General features: G+C 39.4%; 1 protein-coding gene across 1 annotated transcript in view; it reads left to right on the top strand.

Annotated features, from left to right (window-relative positions):
* Positions 1-4,195: 4,195 nt before the first annotated feature.
* ntsr1 (neurotensin receptor 1 (high affinity)) overlaps positions 4,196-20,557 on the top strand; it is a 28,291-nt gene continuing 11,929 nt past the window's right edge. Inside the window, exon 1 of the mRNA XM_077515230.1 lies at positions 4,196-4,909. Within this exon, the coding sequence (XP_077371356.1) occupies positions 4,244-4,909 (666 nt within the window). The 5' untranslated portion in view covers positions 4,196-4,243. The remainder of the gene's footprint in view (positions 4,910-20,557) is intronic.

Below are 20,557 nucleotides of genomic sequence, written 5' to 3'. Positions count from 1 at the left end.
CCATACAAATTAATTGTGTATGTATGCGTGTGCATGTGAGTGTACAAAGTAGTGTTGTTCCGATACCGTTTTTTGGCTCCCGATACCGATACCGATACCGATACCCAGCTTTGCAGTATCGGCCGATACCGATACCATATCGATACTTAAAGTTTTTTTTCCTCAACATGAAAAAGCTGTCCTGCCATTGGTTCAGAGCATTCAAGGGCCAATAGGATATCTTAGATCGGCATGCAGTGAACATGTCACATACCAGTTGTTGTGCACCAGCAAGACACAAGATGCTGCATCCAAAATCCTATATTAGTGTTGGAATTACTGGTATCGGCATGCAACTTGTGAGTAGTCACCGATACCGATATCACTGTTTTAATGCAGTATCGGCACCCTACCAGTATCGGTATCGGAACAACACTAGTACAAAGTAACTTCTGCTTTTTGCTTTTTGCGCAAGTGGCTTGAAAACTGACAGGATGACGGATGGACTCGAATTCAATCGCGGATTTCGGCTCTCGTGACACGGTAATGCGGCCCAAGGGGAAAATAGGACTCCACTTGAATCCACATTAATTTGACACTCCTTATTTGAAAACAATCCAAAATCAATACCATCTTCCTTTCCATTGTGCATGAGGCGCATTGGCATTATACAGTGGTTGTCTTCAGAGTGCTGTTTGTCAACATAAAACAATATAAACGGCCCCCCAGACCTGATATGCTGCAAAACAGTGACAGAAGGAAGCAGCTGGTGTGGAATAATGTCTGATTGATGGCATGGATGATGGTGGAGGATCTCAGCCTGAATAGGGAGTCAGTGAGGACCGCTTGGGATGCCAAGATGCTGTTGGAAGAGGCAGAGGGGACGGTCAAGACTTTTACATTGGGGTGACACAACGACTCTCTAAGGGTGGACGTAAAATGCCACGCGCACACGCACAAACAATGAAGAAGTCTGGTATTATTATGGGACCAAAGATGGAGATGTCAGTGAGGGGCCAGAGATCACTGCACAAACTTCTCTATCATGATTATGCAAAACAGCATGTCATCTTCACTTTTAACTAGTGCTGTCAAAGTTAACTAATTAATTAGTCCCCAAAAAACTTATCGTATTAATCATCTATTTATGCAGATTAATGACATTATTAATTATGACTGCAGATGATCTTTTTGGTTCCGTTAAAGGTAGCGCAGGTTGTGTTTGAGCAATAAACATAACTCTATGCACTAAAGTAAAGCATTTAATAAATGTCTGTGTATGACATTCGCAATATGTGTTCATGTCAAACTATTGGGGTCATTTTTTTCCATTTTAAATTCTGCAAGTAATTAACTCATTCACTGCCATTGACGGAAAAAGACGTCAAATGATGCATTTTTTTGCTGGTCTGGCAATGAATGTGTTAACTGATTAGGAAAAGAGGAGGATCAAGAAAAATGTTGAAGTCGTCCTCCATCCATCCATTTTCTTGACCGCTTATTCCTCACAAAGGCCGCGGGGCGTGCTGGAGCCTATCTCAGCTGTCTTTGGGCAGTAGGGAGGGTACACCCCGGACTGGTTGCCAGCCAATCGCAGTGAAGTCGTCCTCATAACATTAAATGTTGAAAGAATTAACACAATAACAGGTGCTCTTTAAATTTGTGTGTGAATGCGAACACACTCACATAAAAAAAAAAACTCTGCTGCAAGAATATACAGTCAAACAACAAGAAGGATTTGTGCACAATTAGTTATATATTGTTGTTCATACACATACAAGTTCATCCAGACTAATGTGAGGGCACCTCCATAAAAGGTTCGCAACATTGCTTCACAGCAGCAATATTAAGTGAGGCAGGGCATCTATTGCAGTCTATTAGTTCTTCACAGTGAGAGTTGCTCATTCGCATTAAAAACACAATCATATTTGCAGCCTCTCACACACTGAGTAAAGAGGCCATGAAAAATAGAAGGATTTCTGAATCAACGGTTGCTAAAAGATGCAACCATATTTCCATTTATGTTTCCATTTTTCAAACAAAAACCAGAACAACTGTGAAACAGATATATGCCAGTGAAACGAGTCAACTTGTGGAATAATTTTGATTGTGAATTGAAACTATGTAACTCAATTAAGAATTTCAAATAGATGTATAAATAGTTGTCAATCATTGGCATTTGTATGGGGAATTTGTACCCCCTTTTGGAGTCACACTACAATAGATGCCGCTTAGGGTTGGTGATTGATGGTCGATGTGGTTACATTTATCGTAAACATCAAAAGGTACAGATCAAAGCCATCGGATGCACAACTGAGAGAAGAAAGTAACATATAGAAGCAAAGGATGCAGGTAGCAAGACAGCTTTACAGTGTTCCTAATGATTGCAGTATGTTATTTTATGGTAGAAGGGATGTTCCAATTTGAAATTGTTGCTAACGTTATAGCATCGTACTTACCTTGTAATGTCTCTTTTATTAGCCTCTCAGCAAGTTGCTTGCTTGATTGCTTCGATACTAGCTACTCTACTTTTTTTTTTTTTTTGTTCAGTGAGCTGACAGATAGGCTAATACAGAAAGAGTTTTGTTTGGGGTTTTCACAAAATATATATATATATTACAAGTGTTAGGGGCTGGTTTGACACTATCGGTAATAAACCCACCTGGTTATTAGCCTCTCGCTAAGATGCTTGCTTACAAAAACAAGCTTTTAAAGCAACTGTCCAATCGTCATTGCGAGAGGTTTTAATAACAGAGTCGTCATATGGGGTCCTCCGGGATTTTGCTAATAAATGTTGAAGTGAGAGGTTAGCAACAATTGCAAGTTGTGGTATTTGCTACTTTTTTTTTCTCAATTCAAATAAAATTATGTTACATAAGCGTGAGTTAGTATTATTTGAAAAATGTCGGTGGCCTGGGGGCTCACGCAACCGTCGATAACCTCTTGTTATTGAGCTTTTTTCGAGCTTCTGGTGAATATGTTTTCCAACAAAAAAATAAAAATAAAATCTTATTAGGAGGCAAATATCAGAAATAACAAGCAGAAACCTTTGAAGGACAATACATTCGGTGAATGCTAAGTATGCCCTCTCCAGCGTTTTTTTTCTTCTTTTTTTTCCCCCAGTTCAAATGGACAGAGAACAGCTCAAAATGTACATAAAGATGAGTCAGAGTTGAGGTTAAGAAAAAGAAGTTATTTTTCTCGAATTAAACAAAAACGGGCAGATAAACAAGGAACTGGAAGTTGAACAAGAAAGTTCATAATCAAAAACTGATTAGCGAAGTAAAAGGTGACAGCAGGATGACAAAACATGACACTGACACACACAATAGACCAACAACATGACTGACAGAAAACAAAGGACTAAATACACCAACACTAATTGACACGAGACACACACCTGGGCACGACACAAGTGGCCGAGAGCACTGATTGGTTGGCACACGAGGAAGGGCAGGCAAACACAGGTGGACCACATAAAGCTTAACGACACAAAGGAAGGACACGTGGGATAGCAAAACAAAACACAGATCACACTGGAAAAAAACAAAACAATAACACGCAAAAACAAACTACTGACTACTAAAAATTTCCCCCAAAGAACGACAGATCATTTTAAAGAAGGCCTATAAATCCCTACTTTCCTTTACAATTGTATGAAATTAATGGCAATTTTCCATTCTTCTCATTTCTAATTTGTAGTTCCTGTTCGCAAAACAGCCACAAGATGGCGGTCGCGAGTACCTGTACCTTGAAATCAGGCCTGGTGCTGGCTCGATAATGATACCTGGCATCGTTAGTCGACCATTCCTGAATGATGTTGAACTAATAACTATATATGTTAATTCAGTCCATTCGTGTTTTATATCAAAAGTATTTTGTATTCGTATGCAAGATCAAGAGCACTTTTGGGGAGAATTTTCTGCCGCTGAAGATGACTTTCCTTTTCAGTTCATAAGGTTCCTTTTTTTTAATGGCAACTTCAAAAAATAGTACGGGGGAAAACATAAGAAATATGCTAGTGTTTTGTTGTGAGTTTGTTGTTGCTGTTGTTGAATGAAATATGTCGGCTTCAGAATGTCCAAAAAAAAGACAAACAAAAAGGCTTCACTTTTGCGTCATCGCAGCAGCGCCCAATTGCGTTGTTCACGCCTCCTGGTTGCAAAATATAAAAGCTGCTCTATAGTCTGTTCTACTCTGATGTGCTTGTCGAACGTACACAGTAAACGTCTAGTTAGTGTGTTTGCATGCGCGGACAGCCGACATGGATTTCAACTTGACGCACTTGGGGCGCGACGCGCACAACCGCGGCGCACTCGCGCAAATACTTTTCGGGAATCACTCTTTCTTCTATAACAGCACCGGCGACCGCGACCCGGAGGAGAGCGAGGACTTGGAAGTGAACACGGACGTGTATTCCAAAGTGATCGTGAGCATCATCTACCTGCTTCTGTTCGCCGTTGGCTCGCTGGGCAACTCCATCACCTTGTACGCCCTCCTGAGCAAAAAGAGTCTGCAGAACTTGCAAAGCACCGTCCACTACCACCTGGCCAGCCTGGCCGTGTCCGACCTGCTCATCCTCGTCCTCTCCATGCCCATCGAGCTGTACAACTTCATCTGGTTCCACCACCCGTGGGTGTTCGGGGACGCGGTGTGCCGCGGCTACTACTTCCTGCGGGACAGCTGCTCGTACGCCACCGCCTTCAACATCGCCTCGCTGAGCGTGGAGCGCTACATGGCCATCTGCCACCCGTTCAAAGCCAAGAGCATCATGTCCCGCAGCCGCACCAAGAAGCTGATCAGCGGCATGTGGCTCGCCTCCTTCGCGCTGGCCACGCCGATGCTGTTCATCATGGGCCAGGAGGCGCGCCAGGGCGAGAACATCTGCACCGCCACCGTCGCCCCTGTCACCATGAAGACCGTGCTCCAGGTGGGTCACGCAGCATGACGTCACATTTTCTGGCTACATGTGTTCGACTGTCGTTGTTTTTTTTTTGTTTTTGTTTTTTTACTCTATCAGAGGTTGGTTATTTATTTATTTATTTTTATTTTTTTTATTTTTTTAACCACTAAGTAAGAGGTGAACCGTTAACAGTAAAAATTGTATTTTTATTTGGAATCTTCTCACTGTAAAAAAAAAAATAAAAAATTGCAATCAATAGTTAATTGAAAGTAATAATATCCATTCCAAACAGAATGAAGGTATTGATTTGATTGTGAAAACCATCTATTTTGCATTGAAAGACATTTTGATTTTGACTAGAGATGTAAAAATATCACGATACAATAATTATCACGATATTTGGCGATATTTAAAAAAATCACAATATTGTAAAAAAGAGAGCTCATACTAAAAAAAAAAAAAAAAAAAAGTACAATATTGTTCATTTGTACATAACAGCAATGCATATAAACCACCTACAATCTCTAATAACAATATTGAGGCACTTACTTGCTAATGAAAGCACACATTGATTGCTTCACAAGCAAATTAGGTTCCCTTACATCTGACAATTAGCATAAATTTTAAACATAAAAGGTCAAAACATCCCTAATTAAAATTAAATTGCACTAATAAACTAGCAACTAGAGGGTGCTAGAACTTCACAAATGGAACTTGAACCTTCAACCTGACTTTTTTACCAGATGTGTTCCTTTTAAATATTGTGAACATGACGACGACGATATTGTGGCAGTTTTAATATCATGATATTGCCCCTATTGTGACATCCCTAATTTTGACGGAGCTAAGAATACGTTCAAAGTACCCAAAAGAACATTTTTGATTTCCTTTCAATTAATTTTTTTGTCTTCATGCCCTCCAGGTAATATATTTAGTTTGAGTCAAACGGACTTGCGCATTGAAAACAAAAGCACATCCAGGGCCGCTGCTACCCATTTGGGTGCCCTAAGCTGAAAAGTAAGGTGGTGCCAAATCACCATTTTTTGAGGTAATGGGGTGGCCATTAACTCACAAAATCACACACACACACACACACAAAAAACAGTTAACATTTAACAATTAAATTAGAGCAAGGCCACTTAACAAATAAAGTGCAAATAAAAATAGTGCTGAGTAACAGTGCAAATAAGGCAAATTTCACAAATAAAGGAACAAGCATATAAACTGCCAAACCAAAATAAAAGAAATATCCGTTAATAAGAGTGCAAATAAGGAAAGGCACTTTTAATAGGCAGCACTAAAACAATTTCACAGAATCCTGCAAAAGTGTGCATCTACACTTTATTAAGTCACCGTATGAAAGAAACTTTGTTACTTCATTTATACTTCGGACAGCAAGACCGCTCAAACGTAAAAAGTAACTTCACTTAAACGTTTACTTATAAACTAGTTTAAAGTTCATAAATAGGATTGAAAGAATATTTAAATTAACATATTAAGGGTATATTTGTTGTAAAAAAAAAAACAAAAAACAAAAAAAAAACAGACTACTTAAAACAGCAAAACAATGGGAGATATCTTTTGTCTGAAGACAGAAGTGGTGCAGCAGGTGCATCAACTCTGATTTAAATTGTACCGATTTGCAGTTTGCAGAAAATGAAATCTTGTTAGGAAAAAATTTGGAGTGACTCAGGATGTGACAATACTTGACCTGGAGTGATTATATGTTAGCTTGCTAACTAACTGCAAACAAGCTGTTGCAGCATGACGCTTACCTGTGAGTGAGTCACGAGCTTCATCTTTCTTTCTTTTACGTTTCTCGGCACCTGACTCTTGCCACCGTTTTGGACACATGGCGAAAATATCTTAGAAAAAAAAAATGAATTCCGTCGAATATGCGACCTGAGGAAACTTGTCAAAGAGGAGGATGGGCGGCAGACGGGAGAGTCATTTGGCACGAACTCCCGATTAGACAGCGTTGTGACGTTACGTGATGATGAGAGGAGAGAGGAAGGTGAATGCCAACTGTCCGCAACAGCTACACTTGCACAACGGATTCAGAAAAGCAATAACCATGGTCGTCCTATTGAAGGAAATTGTTTGTTGTTGGAAACAAGATTGATTCGTGGCGACTGGTTGGTGACAGGTGTTGTGCACTCTTAAAAAGAGAATTGTTGAACCGACTTAAGATTAAACAGAGAATTGATGACCAACTTAATAAAATTATATATATTGAAGTAATAATTAATTAAAGTAGTGCTCACTATCGAATCTTTTTAGAATCGATTAATCTATCAATTAATCAATAGATTGACTAATTGGATTCATTTTAAGTTTGCCATGAAATGTATTCCAAAACCATTTTACCTCTGATTACTGTTTATTAACCAGTGATTGGTGATCATTTCATACTTCGTATTCTTATCCTCCTGACTACCAGCAATTCAAATTTGTCCTCTGTAGTGGACCTTTTTTAACCTGATTATCTCCCACCCAGTGCATACAATTGAATTCACTCAGTTTGTGTTATATAGAGGACATTCAGAGCTTTACAATGATACCAAATGTGTAGTGATCCCTCAGTACTTTTTAGGGAAGAGGTGTATAACACTTTTTATTTAACAAATTTAGGCTTTAAATGTTGTTAGCATGTTTTCTATAAGACTCACATTAAAGTACAGTTGGAATTATTTGAACTGTATTTGAACCTAGCATTTAAGTTTAAAAAATGTCCTCTGTAGTGGACACATCATAGCTTAAAAATAAAAACTTTAATTTTCAAAAATTTATTTTGCAGTATTCCAGTTACTTCACAAAGACTGGAGAATATGATTAAAAGGGGGGGAGGGTGATGTTGTACTAAGTTACCGGCTAGGTCATTGTTTTCCAAAGTGTAAACGGATGTTTGCAAATGTCTTATTTTGACTAAACAATCTTTTATGAAGGACGACAGAAATCAGATCGGCTGGCAACCAGTTCAGGGTGTACCCTGCCTACTGCCCATTGCCAGCTGGGATAGGCTCCAGCACCCCGCGACCCTTGTGAGGAACAAGCGGTTCAGAAAATGGATGGGGTGGATGGACTACAGAAATCCGTGAACAACTACTGTTGATATGCTGCAATCAGAGTATCTGGACCATTTTAAATTTAAAAATGGCTCCAAGCGATTACTTGATTATTAAAATAGATGTCGATTAATTTGATAATCGATTAATCAATTATTTTGAAAGCTCTGAATTAAACTTAATATATTCACTTTGGATTAACTTAATTAACTTAATATATTCACATTGGATTAACTTCATTCAGTCATGTGTTGCAACTTGAAGCAATTTTATTAAATTAGTTCAACAATTCTCTGTTTGAGAGTGTGTGCCAACGTAAAGTTGAATTAGTACTTTTACCAGAGTACCTGCACTTTAAGTGCCGGACCTGAGTAGCTACTTATGCCATTTGTGGTTTTCACTCATTCATTTATTTGAAACTGGTTTTTGGCAGACTGTGACAGATCAGGCACATAATAGAAAACAAAAGCAAATTTGTCCTAATTTGGACCATCAACGAGATGCCCACTTTCATAGAGATGTTCGAATTTGGCCAGCAAGATTTACGATTTAGTCATTGGGACATTAATTAAACTGCCATTTTGAAAAAATGCAGTGTTTCACAATGGATCAATGTGAGAATTGCATGAGATTATGTCAGCCTGCATTACTCTTAATCCTTTATTCGGTAAAAGCATTTAATGGGTTAGAGGGCTTCAGGAAATTAACTTGAGCCTTATTGCCAATAACATGCTGCATATTTTACATCTTACGTAAACTATGCATGCTTTAAAAAAAAAAAAAAAAAAAAGGGTCTGAATGCATATTTACAGTCTTGCTGTCTGGCTCACATATCACAGTGCAGTAGTTCTCTATATGGCAAAACGAAACAATCTTTCTCAAGGTCAATCTGTGTCGTTGTTACATGTTGAAGTTGTGTAGTAATGATAGGTCCAATTTCGCGGATATTGTTTCCAGTGCACACATTTGGCATTGACTCAGTAGCCCAACAAGATTTGTGATAAGTGAGGAAGTAATGATGAGGTGACTTGTTGTGCGGGTGCTTCGTCACCCAGCTGGAACCTTGGAATGAGGCGAGAGGTCTGGAGATGGGACATTAACTCGCAGGATTGCTGCCAAATGGGTCGTCGCGGTGAGATTCATCATTATTGTCTGCTGCAACTTTTCTACTGCAGTATATATATATTTTTTGTTTTACAAGTGTCAATTTTATCTGCTGTTCCTGTTTTCTTCTCATACCAAAAGCAAATTCTGCAACATAAGCAGACTCATATTCAATGTATGTAGTAAGACTCCAGTGTCAGCAGACACATCGTCACTGGTAGTCTTAAGGTTGTAAAAATAATGTAAATTTCAGCTTAATCTTAATATTTTTAAATGGCTTGGATGATCCTTTAACCAAGCTAAATTGATTATATGTACACTAAAAAAAAAAAAAAAACATCTACTGTAAAGTAATTTTGAGGATATTTATTGTGCAAATGTCAAATCAAAACTCAGGACTGCTTTGTGAAAACAAACAAATAATTAGTGATGTAAATATTCAGTGTACTACACGACTGAACTTTGAAGGCCACTGATTTACGTCATAACGTAGCGTAATTCATTTCTGATGTCCGGTTCTGTTCCCTCCATACGCTTATTAAAAATTGCCTGCTGTCTTGTTGTTCAAATTTGTGTACTCGCTGCTTCAATGCAGTTCCAGCCAGACTTCTGTAAAACGTTTACTTGATCACCCAAGCGCTTAATTCCCATCTTGGGTTAGCGGAGTAATTAGCATGGCTTGTCTGTCTTTCCTTGTCAACTCCCAGTTTCTTTACTGTGGGAAAATTGGATTGAAAAATGTGCAAATATGCCATTAACCCTAAACTAAAAAATATTTTTTTGGGGGGGAAATCAACTTCCGTATATGACTTTTGATTTGTGTCATATTTGATACATCTGGTCACAGTGCTTTAAATCCATACATATTAGTATGTCCAGAAATCAGAAAGATCATTTTCCTATTAATAAGTGTTGGTATCTCTCCTTTCTCAATTGGGGCGATCTTACAAGGTTGCTGGAAATGTCAGGTTTGCGGTGTGGTTGTGGACCCAAATGCAGAGAAGAAGGCAGAGGTGATGTAAAAAGGGAATTTAATTAAACCAAAACAAAAATGAACTCCTAAAAGGTAAGCAAAGCAAGACATTGGAGAAACAACGAGGCAAAAAAAGCATGATGGGATGAAAACAACAATGAATCGACACAGAGACGGGAGACAAGAGACTAAATAAACACGCACACACAAAAAAATTGACGAGACACAGCTGAGCAAGACACATGGCAGAGAGTTCTGATAGGTTGACACACGAGGTAGTCAGGAAAACACAGGTGGGCAGGGCAACACTTGACAAGACGATGGTAGACACACAAGGAAAGCAGAACATAAACAGATCATAACAGAAACTTACAGGAACATGATGACAAACTCAAACAAAACCCACTCAAAACTAGAACCCCGACAAGCAAAACACAAAAAACAAACCAAATCCCAATTCAAACCATGACAGTAAAAGCCATCAGCTGGGCGATACTGCCCTCTAATGGATTATCCATGCAATGCATGTCTCAGTTCGTATACGTCAGGGTTTTAATAGGGGAAAAATATTATACTCGTGAAATAGAGGGCTCAAAATGTCTTGTATTGAATATGTTTGACTGTACAGGGTTAACAGGCAAACACATACTAAGTACATGATTCTAAAGAACACACCTAAAGGGTGATGACAAGTTTTAGTGATGCACACTACCTTCACAAATACACTTGGAAACGCAACAAGCCTTATTTCCCGCACACACGCGACCCTCATGTGAACTCGCTCATCACTCCACTGACGCAATCTACCGACTAATCATTTGTTATCCTCTGCTGCTTTTTATGAAGGCTTCAGCAAATAGCCAGTATCCGAGGGGAGGCATTTCTGACCACACAAGACTGTTTCACGCAACTGAAATGATCCGAGATGTTTGGTCCACAACGCCATTTGAAATCTCTTGGGCTTCCTTGCAGTCTGAGGACCAGTAGCATCGTACCGTTGTGGCAATCAGGAAGCGATCAAATCGCTGCAATAATATTTTATAAAGTTAGTAAGAGAGGATGCTCTGTAAGCTCCCCAAACACCCCGAGCGTGTTTTGTCAACCTCGGGGGACACTGGGGTCAGAGGGTCTTGTGTGTGTGGGAAAACTGCACTACTTGGGGGGGGGGGGGGGGTTGAAAAGGCAGCGGGCAACAGAAGTAATTGGAAAACCTCTTCAAAGATTAACTTTTGCTTCCGTGAAGCAATAGATGTGCTTATACCAGATGCATACTTAGCCCATTTTTGGGGGTTCTTCAGCCTGCACAATAGCACACCCAAAATCTATAGTATAGAGTATATATAGATATATTTTTACTAGGGGTGTTAAAAAAAAATTGATTCGGCGATATATCGCGATACTACATCGCGCGATTCTCGAATCGATTCAATAATCGGCAGAATCGTTTTTTTTTTAGTTTTTTTTTTTTGTTTTTTTAGGATTCACACCTTGAGCATGGAAGAATGTTATATGAACGGAACATTAAGCCTTAATATTTTATTTTAATGCTGTTCAAACATGAAACAGATTACAACCTCTATAAGACTGAAATTTCAGATAAATAAATAATACATTTTCATATAAATCTTACACTCTACAAGCTTACTGATTAGTATTTTCTAAATTTGAATGAAAAAAAATCGCAACAATCGACTTATAAATTCGTATCGGGATTAATCGGTATCGAATCGAATCGTGACCTGTGAATCGTGATACGAATCGAATCGTCAGGTACTAGGCAATTCACACCCCTAATTTTTACTGTGTTCTTTTTAACAATATCAGTATCCACACATTTGATTAGAAAATGGTTTGACCCAACTTCCCCCGCCCACCTCTGCTGTTACGTGCAAGCTGCACATGCATTATCCTCTCTGTGACTGTCTAGTAGGGATGTCACGATAAGGGCAATATCGTGATATCGTGATATTAAAACTGCCACAATATCATCGTCGTCATGTTCACAATATTTAAAAGGAACACATCTGTTAAAAAAAAAAAAAGTCAGGTTGATTTCCATTTGTGCAGTTCTAGCACCCTCTAGTGGCTAGTTTATTAGTGCAATTTAATTTTCATTAGGGATGTTTTGGCCTTCTATGTTTAAAATCTATGCTAATTGTCAGATGAAAGGGAGCTTAATTTACTTGTAAAGCGATCAATGTGTGCAAGGAAGTGCTTCAATATTGTTATTAGAGATTATAGGTGGTTTATAGGGGTGTGAATTGCCTAGTACCTGACGATTCGATTCGTATCACGATTCACAGGTCACGATTCGATTCGATACCGATTAATCCCGATACGAATGGTCACGATTCGATACCGATTAATCCCGATACGAATTTATAAGTCGATTGTTGCGATTTTTTTCCATTCATATTTAGGAAATACTAATCAGTAAGCTTGTAGAGTGTAAGATTTATATGAAAATGTATTATTTATTTATCTGAAATTTCAGTCTTATAGAGGTTGTAATCGGTTTCATGTTTGAACAGCATTAAAATAAAAATATTAAGGCTTAATGTGCCGTTCATATAACATTCTTCCATGCTCAAGGTGTGAATCCTAAAAAAAAAAAAAAAAAAAAAAAAAAAAAAAAAAAAAAAAAATCGATTCTGCCGATTATTGAATCGATTCGAGAATCGCGCGATGTAGTATCGCGATATATCGCCGAATCGATTTTTTTTTTTTAACACCCCTAGTGGTTTATATGCATTGCTGTTATGTACAAAAGCAGAATCTTGTGTTTTTTCTTTTTTTAGTACGTGCTTTTTTTTTTTTTTAATATTGTGATCTTTTTTTAAATATCGCCAACGCCCCCACAATATCGTGATAATTATCGTATCATGAACTTCATATCGTGATAATATCGTATCGATATGTTTGCCTATCGTTACATCCCTACTGTCTAGATGAGTGAAATTGTAAGTTCCTTATTTTTCACCAGGATATGTGAAGGTTTATTACTTTACCACTCAATACCAAGACATTTTCATCACTAGTCTGCTTTTTTTCCCCTGCTCACGTGCTCAGTCATGCTACTTGATTAGCTTAGTTCTTGATTAGATTAGTTAGCTGAGTATCGGTTGTATCAAAAAGGGTACTCGAGTCGTACCCATAAATTAGGGTTAGAATGTTTAACTATTACAGTCCTTTTCTCCAGTCCTTTGCATAACTTTTATTAGATTCGGTTTACTCACTGAATTCCCACAAAATTTTTGGAGCGGGAAGTACCCCCAAACCATTAGACAATATTTGAACATAATTTATCTAATTTTCCTTACGGAATAAATGCAGTACAAGGTCATTACAGTTCCAGCACTGGTGTCACAAAAGATTTATTATTCCGACTGGGCATCTTCTAATATTTTCCTTTCGTAAGAAGATATTTGATCCCACCTGGGAGATGACTTTGCAGAAGATGGAAGACATAAACTAAACTGTAGGTAGAAGGTTGAAAGGCGGCTAATTGAATGACTCTGCTCGAGCGAATTTTTCATTTTTTTTCTTAAGGCTGCAGGATGCTGAATAAGTGAAATGGAATTCAACTCAGTGCTGTTGACTCATCGAAGTTATTTCAAATATATTTATTTTGTCACTGATGGTGTGGCGGTTCGCTCACATGGTTTTCAGTGCAGGCGGTGTGGGCTCATTCCTCACTCAGGGAAAGTGTGGGTGAGTGGTTGTCTGTCTCTATACCGTATGTGGCATGTGATTGGCTGGCGACCAATCCAGGGTGTAGTCCACCATTCACCAGAAGTCAGCTGGGACAAGCTCCAGCTCCTCGCGACCCTGAAAATGAAATGGATAGATGATATTTACATCTAAGCATTTAGCACGCACTGTGCTTTGAGGACCCGCTGCGTGCACTTAAAGGAGTTTTCACCTTCAGCCAAGTTTGTTGTTATTGCTCAGAGTGGACTCCTGCTGTGTCTACACTTCACTTCACAAAAGTATGAATTTTAATTGCAAAGCAAAATGCTTATAATGCTTGCTAAAATGTCTGTTTTGTTTTATTCATGGCTGCTCATGTACATGTCAAGTGTTGACAAAATACTATACCACCTGTATACTTTGTACATCATTTATTTTCATTTTTAATTGTCCATTGCTAATTTAAAACAAAAGCGCTGTATGCAAACATTTTCTATTCTCTGTGGATGTTGCCACTTCCTGTCCTACTTAGTGTCAAGTGTCAGCGGGGCTGGCACAGAAAATAAAATAAAAATGCATATAGGAGGTAGTAACAACAATTTTTATCTAACAATCAGAACTAACACGAGTAACAAAAAGCGCTAACAAGCCAGGAGAACGCTGAGAACAAAAAATGCTTACAAAAGGCAAGGAAACAAATGTAACCCAAGAGTGCTGCACCGGCCCCTGCGCACTGGCGAAGTCTGCGTTGTGGTTGTGGGGATGTGTTGTGGTGCGGAGAGAGGCAGCACAGAAATCGGAATGTGGCTGGATGATTTTGCTTTAATCCCCTATTCCAAATCAAAAAGAAACTGACTTTACAATTGCGCAGTGAAATCCTGGTAATACACAGTATAATTTAGCACAGCATGAAGCACTCACTCACACAACTCAAACCACAGCAAAAAAAAGTAACTAATATTGCCAATTTCACTAACACAAACTAAATAGACAAGTTAACACACATTAACAACAAGATTAATTGAACAAAAAAAAAAACCCTGGATGGTCTCTTAAATCAAAAATATAAAATGGATGGTCGTGACAAACACACTCACCTATTCCAAATCAAAAAGAAACTGACCCAAGATGGCCGCCCCACACAAACACAGTCCCTGTGAACTTAAATTAAACTGTAGAGGGGTGCCACCCTGTGGCAGCCTCCGGTTACTACCTTACACAAACAAGCAACAAAATACCGTCAGCTATAACATGGAAGGGCTAACAAAAAAGCGTAGGGTATAAAACGCCAGGAAATAAACTTGAATGTAACAAAAGGTGACATGAGAAGCAACTATGAATCTTGACGTGTAAATACAAAATGAAGTCGAGGACAAGCACGCTAGGCAGACTGGCAGTGAGCAAGGTTAACTTGTCGCCAACGTCCTTTAGAGTCCCCTGATTGGTAATGCACCACAGGTGTGGTGCAACCAGACACGACCCCTCTGTCAATCAGGTATTGAAAAATAAATAAATAAATAAATAAATAAATAAATAAACTAAAATAAATCTGAGGGCTGGACCATGACACTTAGGAAAGTATACCATGTGCTGCCATGAATGTTCTAGCATAACACTGCATCTGCCATCTTTCTTTACCTTCCATATCAGCATTACCTTTGGCACATTTAGTGGGAACATTCGAGTTCCATACAAACAGTTGTGAATCGTGCCCAGTTTGAGATATCACGTTCCTGGAAAGTTTCCATGACTTATCTGTCTCTAACATTAAGGGATGCTCCCCGCTTAGCATCCATAAAATCTTTTCAGATACTCAATGCAGACTTGCCATCTCTCTAAATCGGGTCAACAGTTCAATTTGCCAAGTTCCCCTCAGTGATGGTTTGCTATAAGAGGTGACAAATGTGTGACCCAGCTCACAGGAGGAATAATGACTTGTGATAATTATCGCTTTGACCTGCTTCATGCTACACATATATAGGTATTAAAAAATTAACACCCATTCAGAATTGTTATCACAACACACTGATTTCACACAGTTGATGCATGGCGATTTCATACATTTGATGCTGATAGTTGATCATTCCCCCTGCCGACTAGAATTCCAATTCTGACACAATCGGAGATACTTCATAGGTGAGCCTGCTAACACGTAATCTCTTTCTTTGTTGATTGTGTAGCAAGTCGCTGCTCAACATTCCTTACTGTGCGTGATGTCCGGTCGCCTCGTGTGTGGTTGTGCAGGAACCTGACTAGACCTTGTTGAATCACAAGCAAAACAGATGAATCCCCTCAAATTAGTTTAATTGTTGCCAGAAGGAACCATTTCATAACCATGGGAGAGCTACTTTGGCTTGTTATAAGGAGAATAACAATGTCATTCCCGTGGTAATAAGTGAATCTGAAATTTTTGTGGCCCAGCCTGGACACCTGGCATGCCCACTCAGAATGTACATACATTGGGCTCCATATTAATAGACAGCATGGCTGCATTTGAGCATAAAAACTGATGTCTTCTTTTTTTTTTTTTTTTTTTCTCGCTCTCATGAATTTGGTTTAACTTTCTGCATCATGCTGGGCACACTAAACTTAACCCCCTACTGGAACCATGTCTAAGTGTTAGCGCAGGTAGTGTAAAGTGATTTTAATTTTAAAGTGAAATTAAATGGAGGTGAAGGCAAACGTGGTTATCATATCCATCCATCCATTTTCTTGACCGCTTATTCCTCACAAGGGTCGCGGGGGGTGCTGGCGCCTATCTCAGCTAGCTTTGAGCAGTAGGCGGGGGACACCCTGGACTGGTTGCCAGCCAATTGCCGGGCACACGGAGACCAACAACCATTCACACTCACAAGCACACCTAGGGACAATTTGGAGCGCTCAATTAACCTGCCATGCATGTCTTTGGAATGTGGGAGGAGACCGGAGTACCCGGAGAAGACCCACACGGGCACGGGGAGAACATGCAAACTCCACCCAGGAAGGCCGGAGCCTGGACTCGAACCGGAGTCCTTAGAAATGGGAGGCGGACGTGCTAACCACTCAAACACCGTGCCGCGTGGTTATCATATTTCATTCATAAATATAACAGCATGCATCAAACCTTTTGAATCATTTGAGAAATTAATTCACAACACATTATTATTATCATCATCATCTGTAGTATATCATGTAATTCTAAAATCAACAGCCCATCAATGATGGGGGGTTGATGGCAAGTATGATCAGGGTGAAAGATCTGGGCTTGCAAAAACATAAACATCATCTGCAGGCCTTGGTGCAAAACAGACTTTTTAAAAACATGCCTTGTAGCAATGGTCAGCGAAAATAACAAAATGATTCTAGCCCTCCCGTGTGCAGGTTTCCACCACACCTCGCGCCAGACTTCCATTGGGTACAAAAACAGAACCCATAATGTTGACCATGTCTGTCACTTAACACATTGTTTCATTTTTACACAGCTCAGTCAGAAAAGTTTCCACTTCCCCAAGTGTAAGATTTCCAGTATTTTGGGGTGCTGTTGACAAGTGAGGGAAGAATGTAGTAGGAGATCGACAGGAGGATTGGTAAAGCATCTGCAGTGGTGCAGATGTCAATCTTGATGAAGTAGGAGCTGAGCCAAACGGCGACGTTCTTAATTTCAAATCTGGTCAGTCTACGGTTGAGACGCATGACTGAAAGAACAAAATTGCAGATGCAGGCAGCCAAATGGATTTCTTTCACTGGGTGTCCGGGCTGTCTAACTTTTAATTTAAATTAACTGCCTTCTGCCCAAGTCAACTGGAAATGACTCCAGTTCGCCCGTGACCCTAAACAGGAGAAGCATTAGAGAAAATGGATAGATAGAAGCTTTCTTCTTGATATCCATCCATTTCCGATACAACGTGGAAAATTGTACTGATTGCTGCTCAAAGCATTCATTCTTGTATTCTATCAGGGGAAAATATGAAATGACACGACTATCGTGCTGTGGGTCAAACATCAATCTATAAATCAAAGTATTTCCTAACATATATTTAGCTGCATCATTTATTAAAGGGGCCGTCTGCCGGATTCACTCAGGAAAATTCACTTTTTAAATACAGGATGTACACACTTTAACTTTCTCTCAGTCTACACATCTGTGTTTTTGTTAATCTTTTGTGGTAATTTCGTCCTAAACCCCCCCAGCCTGTATTTTGCCATTTGTGTTTGTTTTGTAAACAGCGGGACGTTTCTGTGGAAAGACAGTGTTTACACCCCTCCAGCCAATCGCAGAGCGGGGGGTGGCGTAAGCTTCTGTGAGTGAGTGAGTGAGTGAGAGAGTGAGTGAGTGAGTGAGTGAGTGAGTGAGTGAGTGAGTGAGTGAGTGAGTGAGTGAGTGAGTGAGTGAGTGAGTGAGTGAGTGTAAAAAAACAAAACAATGAACCGACAAAGGACAGTAGGAGACAACAAACTAAATACACACACTAATTGACAACGATTAGATACAGCTGGGCAAGACACAAGTGGCAGGGGATGCTGATTGGTTGATACATGAGGAAGGGCAGGTAGCACAGGTGGACAAAACAAAGCTTAGACTCACACTGGAGGATGACACAAGGACAACAACTCAAAAACACAGATCATGACTGACTTCAGGAAACACGAGAAAAAAATAACCAAAACACAAACTAACCCTGATCCATAACAAACGTGACCCTGGAAAAATTAACAAAACCCAACCCAAACCATGACAATTGTATACAAAACATGATATTGTTAAGGTTGATGTCCCTGTTTTACCTCTCCATCCGAAATCTCTAATTTGCCATCATCTTTTGCATCTTCTGTCAGACTAACAAGGGTCAGATTTACATGCTATTGCTTCTACATGTAAAAATAAAACCCTACATCTGACATTCTATTTAATTCTGTGTGGAGTCTGTATACGCAATGTCAAATTGTGCAAATATTTGCACTGCTCCCTGCTGAAAGTGAGGTCGATGTTTATTTGGATAAAAAGAACCGGGTCACGGCATTTATGAGAGCACACTGCCGCAGGAAAATATAAATAGGCCTTCTACTGGTTGTTAATAGCAGGAAAACACCCCCAGCTAGGAAGTTAGACAATTAAGGGAGATAAACTGTAGGAAAGTTTTTTCAATTTCTTTATTATTAAATAAGCAGCTCAACGGGTCATATTCTTTGCCTTGATGAAACTTTTAGGACATTTGCACACACTGAGTTTATAAAAATCCCTAACAGAAAACACCAAATGCAGTGGCTCGCTTGCTGTCTGTCACCTTGTCCACTCTGACCTGCTTCTGCTTCGACTAATGCACCTCACTGGCCCATCGCGCACTTGACGTTTTCCATTTGTCCCTTATCATTCATCATGCCTCTTATCGCATGGTTCCTTCTGAGACCCGAATCGCATCCTCCAAAGCAAGCACCTTCTCGTGAGCATGGTGATTTTATGGGATCAAAAACTAACAAACAAACAAACAAACAAACAAACAAACAAACAAACAAACAAACAATCAATTATTATGCCCACGTGCGCCTCGCAGCCAAGATGTCTTGGGTATGAATCTGAGCCTTCTTATTTGGCGTTTGCATGTTCTCCTTGTGCTGGCGTGGGTTTTCTTTGGGTTCTCTGGCTACCTCTCAAATAACACTGTGACTAATGGACACGTTCCAGATATTATCCCACTTGTCGGTGAGCGAACGTGTCCAACTGCTTTGCTTCATGGAACAGTGATGAAGTGCAGACGACTTTCACAGCATCAGTTACAGCTACGTTATGTTTGCAAAGTACAGTATATCTAAATCGCTTTCATTTCAGATACACTTCATTTTTATGCCTCATGCAGAGGAGGGAAATAAAAATAGATGTTAGAATGCTAGACGGAGCATGGTGAACAGGAAATCAACTTCCTCAGCATTGTGGTGACTTTCATTTTTTTTTTCTTCCTGTTGATGTCGTCCATCAAGGTGGAACTATGTGATTGAAATGAGTATCCTGAGGGTGCATGTTCTTGGTCATACCATGTCTTTTAATCATCGTTTTTAAACTATAACTGCAGTAAGGATAGCTTAGGCTTGGGAATGGGCTCAGCCTGTCGCAGACTGTGGTGAGGGGGATTAGGTGTCTTTCATTAACTGCTCTGGGAAGCACTTTGGGGTGTTAATGTTGTATATATATGAAATGAGGTCAATAATAAAGCATTTGTTGAATGAAACAATTAAGAGTATTGAAAGCAGTGTTTCTCAACCCTGGTCCTCGGGGCACATCTCCAGAGCTTGCTGATTAGCTGTCATTGGAATCACATGCGTTGGCAATAGGGAGACATGGAAAACAGGCTGGATAGTGTGCCCGGAGGATCAGGTTTGAGAATCGCTGCTTTAAAGTACCAAATATGTTTTCGTTTAACATCAAATTCTAATTTGCTCTTCAAATGAGAAAACAGGCAAAAACAGGTCAGCCTCCAAAGAGTGTAACTGTAAACATCAAAGAAAATGTTGTTTATTCAAGTAAACTAACCTAGTGTTTGTTTCCCAATCTTTAGTGAACCAAAGCAGCCATTTGAAAAGAAAAGCAAAGAAAAAAAATGTCAAGAAAAATCTCACAACAACCATGATGATGCAGTTTTCTCACAAGTTGACTTATGGAACACCAATGAACTGTTCTGCCTTACATGAAATGAAACAGAAGTATATTCAGAATGAATAAATAATCATTTTTGGTAGGGATGGGCAAGTACCGATACTAGGTATTCATTCAGGGCTGATATCCGGCATTGCTTCAAGATATCAGTGTGCGACTCAATTTATATTCAGTCTGAACATAAAGTTGCACCATTAGCTACTTTCATATGAACA

The sequence above is a fragment of the Festucalex cinctus genome, chromosome 2 (genome assembly GCF_051991245.1).
Source record: "Festucalex cinctus isolate MCC-2025b chromosome 2, RoL_Fcin_1.0, whole genome shotgun sequence".
NCBI lineage: Eukaryota > Metazoa > Chordata > Actinopteri > Syngnathiformes > Syngnathidae > Festucalex > Festucalex cinctus.
This window is presented reverse-complemented; position numbering and strand designations above follow the sequence as displayed.